General features: G+C 43.2%; 1 protein-coding gene across 1 annotated transcript in view; it reads left to right on the forward strand.

The window, feature by feature from the left end:
* The window catches only part of LOC132866504 (protein GPR108-like), a 33,954-nt gene that overhangs the window by 9,159 nt on the left and 11,903 nt on the right, over positions 1-12,892 (forward strand). The window contains exons 2-5 of the mRNA XM_060899312.1: positions 8,299-8,418; positions 12,173-12,223; positions 12,431-12,516; positions 12,601-12,668. Coding sequence (XP_060755295.1) covers positions 8,299-8,418; positions 12,173-12,223; positions 12,431-12,516; positions 12,601-12,668 — 325 coding nt within the window. The remainder of the gene's footprint in view (positions 1-8,298; positions 8,419-12,172; positions 12,224-12,430; positions 12,517-12,600; positions 12,669-12,892) is intronic.

Below are 12,892 nucleotides of genomic sequence, written 5' to 3' on the forward strand. Positions count from 1 at the left end.
TGTCTGTCTGTGTGTGGGGGTTAATATCTGTATTTCTGTATGGGGGGGTTAATGTCTGTCTGTGTTAGGGTTAATATATGTCTGTGTAGGGCTTAATATCTGTTTGTGTGTGGGGGGTTAATATTTGTGTCTTTGTGGGGGGTTAATATATGTCTCTGTGTGTGGGGGGGTTAATGTCTGTGTGTGGGGGGGTTAATGTCTGTCTGTGTGGGGGTTTTCTGTCTGTCTGTGTGCGGGGGGTTTAATATCTGTCTGTATGTGCAGGTTTAATATCTATCTGTCTGTGTGTGGGGGGTTAATATCTAGCTGTCTGTCTGTGTGTGGGGGGTTAATATCTAGCTGTCTGTCTGTGTGTGGGGGGTTAATATATAGCTGTCTGTGTGTGGGCGATTAACAGTTGTGGAAAGATTGGCTGTCGACCCCTGATTGGTTTTACCCATTGTAGAACATTTCATGGACAGAGAACCCAGAGAGGGGAGGGGGCAGGGTTCTAAGTCAAGTCAACTTTATTTTTCAAATATGCTATACATGCTTGACATACAGCACAGATGAAATTTCAGTCCTCTCTGACCCACGGTGCAAACAGGCAATGTAATCAGGCCTTTATATTACACCTTGGCCAGGCCGTTTAACGGTGTGCCCAAATTAAATGCACCCAAATTAGCGTCCCCAAATTAATCAAGAAAAAAAGGGATGATGCGCATCTTTATCACACATTGATCGTTCCAATTTCCGATCAAAACAATTAAGTTAATTCCAAAATCGACCGAAAATGTCAAGCAAGCGACAGAACTTTACCTATAACCCACTCAGAAAGGTACCAGTCTCTTTCCTGATCGGCGGAAGTTGGATTCCCGAGGTTTGATTGGTTAAGGCATCTGCCATTGACTCATATGCTAGCGTTTCTGCTTTGATTTTCTGGAAGCCACATTGCCGCATGGACGGCCCATTACTACAGGACGCTCGCACAACAAGCAAAGCAACACTTATTAGACACATACTATCGTTCTGATCAGTTTAGACATCTGAAACCTCTGTGAGAGAGGAAATTTGACCTGCAATCAGAAATCTTCTTCCGCGCGCGGAAGGGGGGAAACCCCCCTCCCGCATCCCCCCCGCTACGCTCATTCACGCAGTCGCTTCGCTCCTTTGATGTGCCCAAATTAATGTAATCTAAAGGCCTGGCAATAGATTAAAATGGAATAATTGAAATAAACAATGTTGTGATGGACACTTTTTATCTAATCATGCATGACAGGTTGAAAGGGGTGGGGCTTGTGGCAGATGATGGCCAGTACCAGTGGGGTGCTTCTCTTTCTGAGTGATTGTTGTTTACAGTTTAGTGTATAGCTAATGATGCAACTTCATGATTTCTGTTTTACAATAAAATAATATACTACTGTTACTGTTGTGGCTTGTGTGCGTGGCCTGACTAGTACTGGGGAAACTGATGCTCGACCCTCGGTTCGACATGTCTGCATTCAGAATCAGAATCTGAACCAGAATCGGGTTTATTGCCAAGTCCGTTTTCACATCTGTATAACATGTATACAATAAATTTGCTTTGGTAGTTAGTGCTTGAACAGTGAAGATAGGAGAATTAAAAAAAAAAGTTGTATAAATAGAATTTAAAAAATAAGAATCTAAAACGTACAAATTTGAAATGCGGACATATTTAAGGGGTATGTGTACAAGTTGTTTTGAAGTCCAACTTGTCCAATATGTCCTGGAGTGTGCAAAAAAAAAAAAAAAAGGCAGGTCACAGGATGAAGATGACCATGAAATGTGCAAAATCACAGTTTAGAGACAGTGCATTAATGTCACAGATTGCAAGTGAGGGTTTAGAGTCAATGGGGTGTCTGACCTTATTGATGAGGCAGCTGCAGTGGGGGGAAAAAGCTGGCCTTAAGGCATGAGGTTTTGGTTCTAATGGACTCCAACTTCCTACCAGAGGGGAGTGATTTCAAAAAGTTTGTGTCCAGGATGAGAGGGGTCGGCCACAATCCTTTCTGCTCTCCTCAGGGTCCTGGACTCGTACAGGTCCTAAAGAGACAGAAGGTTGCTGCCGATCGTCCTCTCAGCAGAGCAAATGATGCTCTGCAGTCTGCCCTCATCCCTGGCAGTGGCAGCAACGTACCAGATGGTGATGGAGAAGGTGCAGATGGACTTAATGATGGCAGTGTAAAAGTGCTCCATTATTGTCTTTGGCAGCTCAAACTTCTTCAACTGCCGCAAGAAGAACATCCTCTGCTGTGCTTTCTTGATGAGAGAGCGGGTATTCATCTCCCACTTAAAGGAACAGTCCACCGTACTTCCATAATGAAATATGCTCTTATCTGAATTGAGACGAGCTGCTCCGTACCTCTCCGAGCTTTGCGCGACCTCCCAGTCAGTCAGACTCGCTGTCACTCCTGTTAGCAATGTAGCTAGGCTCAGCATGGCCAATGGTATTTTTTGGGGCTGTAGTTAGATGCGACCAAACTCTTCCGCGTTTTCTCTTCCTGCACTCAGGAGTGCAGGTATCAATGCGCTGTCGAAGCACGCAGAAGGTGTTAGTACGCCTGTCATTATAGTGCGGACTTTCCATGCTACGTTTCAATTTGTGTAACTGAACTTGTTTCATATCACTGGTCATATAAACCTATGTAAACAGGAAAAATGCAGAAGAGTTTGGTCGCATCTAACTACAGCCCCAAAAAATACCATTGGCCATGCTGAGCCTAGCTACATTGCTAACAGGAGTGACAGCGCGTCTGACTGACTGGGAGGTCGCGCAAAGCTCGGAGAGGTACGGAGCAGCTCGTCTCAATTCAGATAAGAGCATATTTCATTATGGAAGTACGGTGGACTGTTCCTTTAAGGTCCTAGGTGATTATAGTGCCCAGGAAGCAGAATTACTCCCACTGGGAAGTCAAACAGGGTGATGGGAGAGGGAGGGTGCGCTCCTCCTGAAGTTTACAATCATCTCCACTGTCTTTAGATCATTGGGCTCCAAGTTGTTTTGCCTGCATCAGGACACCAGATGGTCAATCTCACACCTGTAGGCAGACTCCTCCTCATCAGAGATGAGTCCATTGAGGTTGGGGTGTCTGCAAATTTTAGGAACTTGACAGACTGATGACTAGAGGTGCAGCTGTTGGGTTATTGAGGTATTTCACCTGACGTCACAGGGTCACGTGACGCCCCGGTGTCCGCCATTTTGAACGTCAAGCTAGCTAATGTCAACAACAATAGCTAGTATGTTACTGTAGCAATGTTTATGTTCAGTCATTTGGATGACTGTTAAAACCTTTCAGTCTCAAGTTTTTCCTTTACTGGATTTACTAGTTTACTGAGCTAGCGCGCGCCGGCCGCCGGGGAGCTAGCGCGCGCCGGCCGCCGGGGAGCTAGCGCGCGCCGGCCGCCGGGGAGCTAGCGCGCGCCGGCCGCCGGGGAGCTAGCGTGCACTAGCTCCCAGCTTGCCCGAGCACGCTAGCTCAGTAAACTAGTAAATCCAGTAAAGGAAAAACTTGAGACTGAAAGGTTTTAACAGTCATCCAAATGACTGAACGTAAACATTGCTACATTAACATACCAGCTACTGTTGTTGACATTAGCTAGTGCTAACAGCTAGCTGCTAGTGCACTGCTACAACTACACCGACCCTAATAATACAGTTCTTGGTCATTGCCTGGTAACAGCAAATTTATAACGGGCCATGTCTCAACAGATTAAGAAGTTATTTCAATGACATTTAATAACATTTTGTTTATCCTAAGGACTGAAAGTAAATGAAAATGTGAACAAACCTTAGCTGTAATCAGATGGCGACCACCGGCTCCAGGGACGACCCGCTGATGTAGGCATGTTACCCAGCCTGACACAAAATATTTGTAGGCATCCAAACTCTTATACGCTTTCAGATCAATACCTGTGTATGGCGATGGGTTTTTAACGACATAGGTATACAGATCATTTGGACCGAAGTCAGGTAAAGACGAGGGCTTCGTGTACTTCCGTACGTCAGTGAGCAATCCTGGTGGAAGCAGGTAAACGTCGTTCTCTAAGCCTGCTAACCTCAATTTTTGCAAATACCTCTCCCTCTGCTCACCCTGTAAATGCCCTACGTCGCTGGATAGTGAAGGTGTTTTCTGCATCTCGCTCCTTTTTCTTTTATGTTTTTCATTTGTCGTCTTCCTCGCATTCAAACTGATTCGAGCCGTGCCGTCCAAAATGGCAGCATCACATGACTTGGTCATGTGGGTGAAATACCTCAATAGGGAGAAGAGTCAAGGAGAAAGGACGCAGCCATGGGGGTGGGGGATCTGGTGCTGATGGTTCAGGAGTCCAAGATGTATTTCCCCAGCTATCCTGTCAGACAGGAAGTCCATGATCCACCTGCAGGTGGAGTTAGGCATGCTCAGTTGGGAGAGCTTGTCCTGCAGAAGAGCCGGGATGATTGTGTTGAAGGCGGAACTGAAATCCACAGACAGGATCCTAGCATGGGTTCCTGTGGAGTCCAGGTACTGGAGGATGAAATGGAGAGCCATGCTGATGGCATTGTCTGCAGATCTGTTAGGTCTGTAGGCGAACTGGATGGGTTCCAGGAGTGGGTCAGTGATGGCTTTAAGGTGGTAATGCATAAGGTGCTTGAAGGATTGCATAACCACAGAAGTCAGGGCAATGGGTCTGTAGTCATTTAATCTTGTGATCTTTAGCTTTTTGGGGATGGGGATAACAGTGGAAGCCTTGACGCAAACTGGCACAGGGCATGTCTCCAGTGAGGTGTTGAAGATGTCTGTGAACACTGGAGACAGCTGATCAGCACAGTGCTTCAGGGTAAATGGTAAAGCAGAGTAGGGACCTGCTGCTTTGCGGGGGTTCAGCTTCTTAAGATCCTGTTAATGTCTCTCTCCAGAATGGAGAGAGTTGAGGCTGTGGAGGTAAGGGTGGGTCTCCAGGGGAAGGGGTTGTAGAGAGGCTGAGGTAGGGGGTGGAGGTGGTGGGCAGGAGCTGGAGTGTGGAGCCACAGGGGATGTTATCAGGATAATCCCATTGTCTTTCAAAGTGGCAGTGGAACTCCTTCAGTTGGTTGGCCAGGCGCAAGTCGTTAACGGGGGGGGCTGCAGGTTTGTAGTTAGTGATCTGTTTGAGCCCTTTCCAGGCAGTCGTAGAGTTGTTGGCTGAGAACTGGTGTTGGAGTTTCTGAGGCTACATCCACACAACAACGGCAACGAGATTTTTTTTTTTAAATATCGCGTCCACATGGGCAACGGATCAGTTAAATTTCAGGTCCATATGGTAATGCAGCGCTTGCTGAAAACGATGCAATACACATGCCACACCTCTAGGTGCGCTGTAAGACGGTCCCATCGGAGACACCAGAACAATAGAAGTAAACACATGCGCATAACTGCGCATGCGCACAGTGACTATCCCTGTCACTGTCACACGCACACACTTTCTCACTCCCTATCCTATGGATATAGTCCCTTTAAATCACGTGGTCGTTTTTTGAATGGAGACGCAGAAAGAGGAATGAACGGGCGTAGATGGAAGCCGGTACGCCAACATTGATATCCTCCAGAATTCTTTAATGGTTCGGAATAAATTGAATGCTACACGTTGATGGATTACTTTATTCTTCTATGCCCTTTTTGAGGAATGTATTGTCGGACTTAAACCAACATCTGAAGAGGTGAGATCGCTCCTTTTTTTTCCCCTATTTTTGCTGTCGGGATTGACTTTGCCCTAAGGGCTATTCTCTCTCTCTCTCTCTCTCTCTCTCTCTCTCACTTTGCACCATTACACAATAAATATTCACAGTGAAAATATTTTGTAAGTGCGTTTCATGAACCAAGTTATAGGATTTGTTGACAACTCGCATCGAGTTCGTTACACTTCTACCCGGCGTGAAGCACGTGGTTGTGACGTCATCGTAAACAAATCCGTTCTTCTCATCCAGATGACTTCGCAATGGCTCCATTGCCAGATTTTTCCACTCTGGAACCCGTTCTCAAATGATTTTGTTTTGGGGCACCCAAAACGCCGGTGCCATGTGGATGCCAGGCGGAAACGATAAACAATTTTATCAAATTCACCTGAATCCGTTGCTGTGTGGACAGGGCCTCAGAGTGCAGTCGTTTAGCTTCTCTCACCGCCTTGCTAAACCTGTTCCTGTCCCCACTTCTGAACGTGTCTTCCTTTTGCACCCTTAACTGTCTGAGCTTATGTGAACCAGGGTTGGTCATCACTATAACTCACTCTGGTGCGTGATGGAATGCAGCAGTCCTCACAGAAACTGATGTAGGACGTCACAACCTCTGTGTACTCCTCCAGACTGTTGGTAGCAGTCCTGAACACATCCCAGTTTGTACAGACCAAGCACGCCTGAAGGTTCTCCACAGCCTCATTGCTCCACATCTTGGATGTCCTCACTACAGGTTTCCTCAGCTTTAATTTCTGCCTGTATACAGGAATCAGGTGGACCATGATGTGGTCAGGGTGGCTCAGTGTAGTGCAGGGGACAGCGTGATGGGTGTTGTTGACTAAGAGTGTAGCTGTGATCTAAAATATTCTCTTCTCTGGTCAGGCATTTAATAAACTGTTTGTATTTGCGTGGTTCGTGATTGAGGCTGCAGGATCACTGACCCATCACTACACCAGGTGCTGTTTACATAAAAACAGATTATGCCACCCTTTTGTTTTACTGGAGAGACCCATGTTACGGTCCGGTATGAGTCCGCATAGCCACGTGTCCGTGAAGCATAAAACGTAAGATATAGAAAAATCCCTGTTTCTCCCCATCAGTAACTGGAGTTTATCCAGTTTGTTGCACAATGAGCGCACATTGGAGAGAAATGTTGTAGGTAATGGAGTGTAAAAGCCGTGCTGACTGAGGCGCACCCACGCGTTTTTTTTGTTTTTGTTTTTTTCTCCTCCCGTGTCTTGCTGAGTGAGCAAAGGTGAGTGCTCCTTTGACCAGAATGTCCAGTAATTCCAAGGATGACACCAGAAAAGTTGGTAATAAATCTGCTGGAGTTGTTCCCCTGATGTTCAAGAGCTCTTCTCTGGTGAAAGAGATTTGGATATTGCAGCAGTGAAGAAGAAGCCTTTATTTGTCACATGCACACTCAAACACAGTGAAATTCATCCTCTGCATTTAACCCATCTGAAGCAGTGAACACACGCACACACATACCCAGAGCAGTGGGCAGCCACACTACAGCGCCTGGGGAGCAGTCAGGGGTTGGGTACCTCGCTCAAGGGCACTTCAGCCCAAGGCCACCCCATGTTAACCTACTGCATGTGTTTGAACTGAATTTACAAACAAAATTAGACAAAACAATGTGCACCAACACACTGAGGCAGCCATCCACAGCGTGGTCTTCCATGAGAAGTCAAACTGTATAATATTCATCGTAAAATATAATTTTTCTTCTCTCAGGTGTGAGACGGTATGTCTTGTCCGATTCAGTGTGAACTAGGTCCTAGTTCTGGACTGGTGCTAGTGCCGGTTGAGCTTGTGAACCTTTCTGAGAACCAGTTTGCTTTTCTGCAGGTTAGAGAGCCACCATAGAGCCACATCATTACATCACTGTGTACATCTGTATATGTATTTTAAAATGGTGGGAACAAAGTTTTAGTTGGTCTTGTTGGATTACAATAATCCCGCCCCCAGCTCACACCCCATGATGTATGCAGTTCTTGGTGCTAGTCCAGGGAAGTGTTTGTGCTGCTCTGGAACCAGTTTTCTTGGCTGAGCCAGTTCTTTGGCTGTTGAAACATGAAGAACTGGATTGAGATGAGGCATCGGCTCTGAACCGGCCCTGGAACTGCCTTGGTGGGAAAGCTGTATGTGAGGGGCATACCACCCCCTGTCAATCACAGTGAGGATTAGCCAAGCGCATGCCTCTGAGTTCATGGATGTGGAAGAGGCAGTGTGTTAGAGTATGATCATAGCAGTCAATGGGACTTTGGTTTCTGAAGCACTGATGTCCGAGACACCTCCTTATGAGCCACTGATTTATGAGGTGTTCTGTTGCTCTCCTTATTGCTTTTAACTGTGAAAGCCGCTCCACTGTTTCGGTTATGTTTGTTTGTGTGATGTGACGTCACATGCTGCTGAATCGGAGCTTTCCGGAAAACATACGAGGTCTGTGAACACAACGGACGCTTGTCATTTCTGAAATTCCAACCCAAAGAAAAAACAGTATTATGGAGGAAGTTAACAGCTGCTGCTTTGTTGCACGCTGGGGTGAACATGGTGCAAGGCATGCGGGGTAAACTTAAAACTGCTCACTTTTCTGTCTGTTTCAGAATGAAACGCGCTTCCTCGTCCACCTCAATACCTTCGGATACTTCTATAACGGCACTCTGGATGTCAATCTGCTGTCTCTATACCTCCCTAAAGATGAGGACACATCCAACTCTCATCAGGTGAGCTGTGTGTGCGCGCATAACACAATGTTGTGTAATACGTCTATGGGTCCGTCTCAGAAACTGCTCTCTCATTTTGGACATTATGGTCAAAAAATTAATTTTCTAATTTTACTTTTTTTGCATTTGCCTAACACTCAATGTTTCTTTTGTCATGTTTAATAAGAATAAAGATAGTATCTTGCTTTATCTGGCCTCCACTGTGGAAAATGTTTTTGATTACATTTGAAATGCTTTTGTAAAATTGATTTACATATAAAATAACTACATCATGAAGAATTAAAGCCCCTCCTTCACAGATGAGTGAAAATATTGAATAAATTTCCTCTTTTTGATAACTTGGCATTTTTAACCCAAGCAATGATGACTGAATTGATTATTCACTTAAATATGAATAACATGATACATTTTGGGTATTTGATATGGCGAAATAGGACACAATGGAAAAATCAAGAACACACTGGAAAGATGAGAATAACAGCGGTGGTAAAAGAACAGCGACTGCAGAGCCTAATCTAGGGCACGTAATACGCGATAATACGCGTTTTTAATCTGTCTGTCGCACATCCACTTTTTGGGCGCGAGAGTGATATCGCGTATCTATTCATTTTGTTGCGCATTTATAAGTGGAGAGCGTGTAGTCGTGTTTTACTGAATCTTGTGCGTATCAATTTGTCAGCACCCGCTGGCAAGCACTGTGGTAAATATAGCGTTGTTTACACACCAATCGGAAAGGACCGAAGTATTCCGAAATGGTTTATTTAGCGGGTAAAACAGTTTTGTGAACTATTATATCATTGGTCACTGAACTGGAAGACAGTGTATCTCAACCAATTGTGTGAAGTGTTTTAAAAATACCCAAAAGCACATGGCATATCGTTCAGTCTCATCCAAACAACATTCAGACCCTCCAGGATTTTGCGGTTTGCAACATCAATGCAAATTCAACCAATCCCCGCGAATTCAGGGCGGTGTTGCAATTCTATCCAATCACATGTGCGCAGTGTTGCCAGATTGGGCAGTTTTAAGTGCATTTTTGCGGGTTTTGAAAATATTTAGGCTGGAAAACGTCAGCAGTATCTGTATCTGTCAGTTAGTGTTTCTGTAGGCTTAAATTCTGTTACTGAAAGTGTGTTATGTTTACAGTGAAGCACTGTGTGCACTTTATTTTTATTTTTTTTACTTAATACAAGAAATTAATGGATGCCAACATTTTTGCCAAAATGGTATTTTATTTTCCATTGTTTAGGCAGCTTCAGCATCATACTGTGAGATTCTGTTCAAATTGCTTTTTTCCTTCTATGAAGCCTGAGCCATTTATTTTATTAGTTTATAATTGGGCAATTCCATGTAAATGTCAACCTCACCATGCAAAAATAAAGCAACATGTAATACATCAAAACCACTCCCAGAGATCTCACCTAGGCCTGTATTTTACAGATGTGAATAAGTTGAACCAATTTGTAACCAACCTAATATGTCACTGTCAGTCTTTCTTTCTTATAATGTAAACCCCAAGCTAAAATCAACTTTGATCATGTACAATTCTATATTATTCCCACAAGCCACAGAAATGTATGCTAAAATCCACAAAACAGCAAAACAATAGCCATCTTAAATATTATTTAAGAACTTTGATAGTTTTAGCTGATATTTAGAGAGTTTTTCAAAGGGTTATGGTGGTTAAATTGCTGATTTTCTAAACATATGCCATGTCTATTTCAGACGCGTCACATCCATAACGGAATTATGTCACATCCATAACGCTGATTTTTTTCTTCCTAGATTCTGCTTGAAATAGAAAATATTTTAAACAAAGGCTTTTTTATTTTCTGCTAAGACTCCTTTATTAAATGCATGCCTGCATTTGGATATTATGTTTGCAATTTCACAGAGTTTGATGAATATGTGTAGTCACCCTGGAAATGGGGTATTTTTTTCCGTCACATCCATAACGCATGCCTTTTTTGGCATTTTCTAGAGTTCTAAATGTACTATGGGAATTCTTTTTTTCCCATGACTTCTCCAATATGAGAGGTCTTAAAAATATACAACAAATTTTAAAATACTGGAAAGGAATAAAAATTAACTAGGTCAGTTGTTGCCATTTTGAGTCCAAATGTCACATCCATAACGCTGGAATTGCTCAATTATTGTTTAATTTAGTCTTCAGGAGAGACTGCCTGCACACAGTACTAGTATTAATAGTTTTTTTTTTCTTACATGAAAGCTGAGGCATTTATATTATATTTTAAGGTAACTTCATGTTGTGCTGTGAGGTTCTCTGCACTTTAACTTTTGAACCAACAGGTGCATTTGGATAAGTAAAGCCTATTTTTCTGCATTTTTGTAGTCCTGGTAATCTTGCACATTCTACATGATTGCTAGGGTTTTTTTTTTTTGAGTAATTTGTTTAATTTTTCTTGTTGAAAGTTCAATTTTTTCTGTCCCCACTAACTGGAACAAATGAGGGATATTTTTACCCATGTTAATATTTTCTGTCCCCTGTTTCTACAACTAGTGAGGGATCTGTCCCCTATTTTCAAATTCCTAGATTAGGCTCTGGACTGTACCGGCTGAAGGTCGCACGGGTCTCTGCTGCGGCGCGCGAGCACCGGGACATCACTACCGCACCAGACGGAGCGCGAGGCGGGGATGGGGCAAAATGACTGGCCGTAGATTCTATCAAAAGTGCGATCTAAATTGGTTGCAAAATATTGGCCAAAAATACCCAAACACTACGAAATATGAAAGTAAGATGAAAAACATTCTATTGCCTTATACTGCAAGACTAAAACAAAATAAAACTGTCAAAACTCACCTTTTCAGTGATAACGTCCGAACAGATCACCCGCGTAACAGAGAGACCGCAAATGGAAGCGCGATCAACTTCTAACTGTTGGAGTGGAAAATTCCATTCTACACATGCAAATTGTTGTGTGTCTTTCCCCGCGCACAAATAACACGCTACGGTAAAAAATAGACCACAACTCATTTTATAGCTCAGAAATTCATACAAGACCAGCTACCATTGTAACATATTCTGTAAGTCAAGTCAAGTCAGCTTTATTGTCAGTTTCTTCATATGCACAGGTCATACAAGGAAATTGAATACCTAACTTCACGCCATATAAAAATTTAGTTATAAATCTGCGATTTTGTTTTTTTAAATGAAACCTGAGTGATTTTAAGTTACTACTTTTGGTGAGGTAGTGACCTTGACCCTGAGGCTTTCCGTTTAGATCAAAGCACACGATCGTATTGGTTTTGGGTTTGCGGAAAATGGAGTTACGACGGTGATCAAATATTTTGCATGATGTTTTATTACGGTTATGATTATTCTGTGAGCACACCAATCCTTAGGTGTATAAAGTTAAAACTTAAAATACAATTAGTGATAACTGTAGACTTTTCAGTGGACTACAACCTTTTTAAGGGAATGCGATGTAGTCGACCGTTTATCATGTCCCAGATCAAGCCGCCATTTTTCCACAAATTTGCAGAATTTTTTGCCAAATTCTGAATATTCACATCAAAGATTTAGTTTTATCTGTATTATTTCTTTCATCATTTTATTTCAAATTAAAACCAACATCACCATTCAAAACTGTATAGTTTATTGACTGAGAGTATATTTGGTGGGGTACCACCACAGTACCCAGTTTCTGAGACAGACCCAGATATTTAAATCGCACAACACTTGAAAGTTGTTTATTTGTGGTGTTAAATGATTCAAATGTTTGTGCGCGCGCAGGTGGGCTTCAGTCTGGCCAGGTCCCGGGTAAATGGAGTGCTTTCGTACACTGTGAGTATGTGTGTGTGTGTGTGTGTGTGTGTGTGTGTGTGTGTGTGTGTGTGTGTGTGTAATATAAAATGTGTGTGTAGCTGTCCAGACCAAAATATGCCCCATACTTAGTCGTTTATTATTTTCAGTTGGCTACAATTAGCTTAATGAAAAACAGAATTGTGTGAAAGTGTGTATATGTTTATGGTGTGTTTTCTACCGTCACAGACTGAGGACACGGACCAGTGCACTCTGTCCAAAGACAAGAGTGAGGATGTTCTGTTTCTGTTTATCATCACCCCAGGCAACTTGAGGTAGGGTGTGTGAGAGAGGGAGCGAGATCAGGTGTTGTCAGTTCTGCCGGCTCTTAAGAAACATGTGTGTGTGTGTGTGTACAGTGTCACTGTGAGGTCATTTGGTGAGAAGGACAGTACCTTACATGCTCAGGTGTACAGTGAAACAAAAGGTAAGTCTCTTCATTGCAGATGCACGCGCACACACCAGACACACACACACACACACACACAGTGCACACAACCAACCAATCAGAGATTGTCACAATTTTGTGCAGATTAATTCTAACAATCCAAATCTTCAGCTCTTATTAACACCAGCCAGTCATATGTGAAGGTTGTTATTTTTGCAGATAGCAGGTTATGTGTCACATCCCATCAGTATTCAACACAACAC

The sequence above is a fragment of the Neoarius graeffei genome, chromosome 18 (genome assembly GCF_027579695.1).
Source record: "Neoarius graeffei isolate fNeoGra1 chromosome 18, fNeoGra1.pri, whole genome shotgun sequence".
NCBI classification, from domain to species: domain Eukaryota; kingdom Metazoa; phylum Chordata; class Actinopteri; order Siluriformes; family Ariidae; genus Neoarius; species Neoarius graeffei.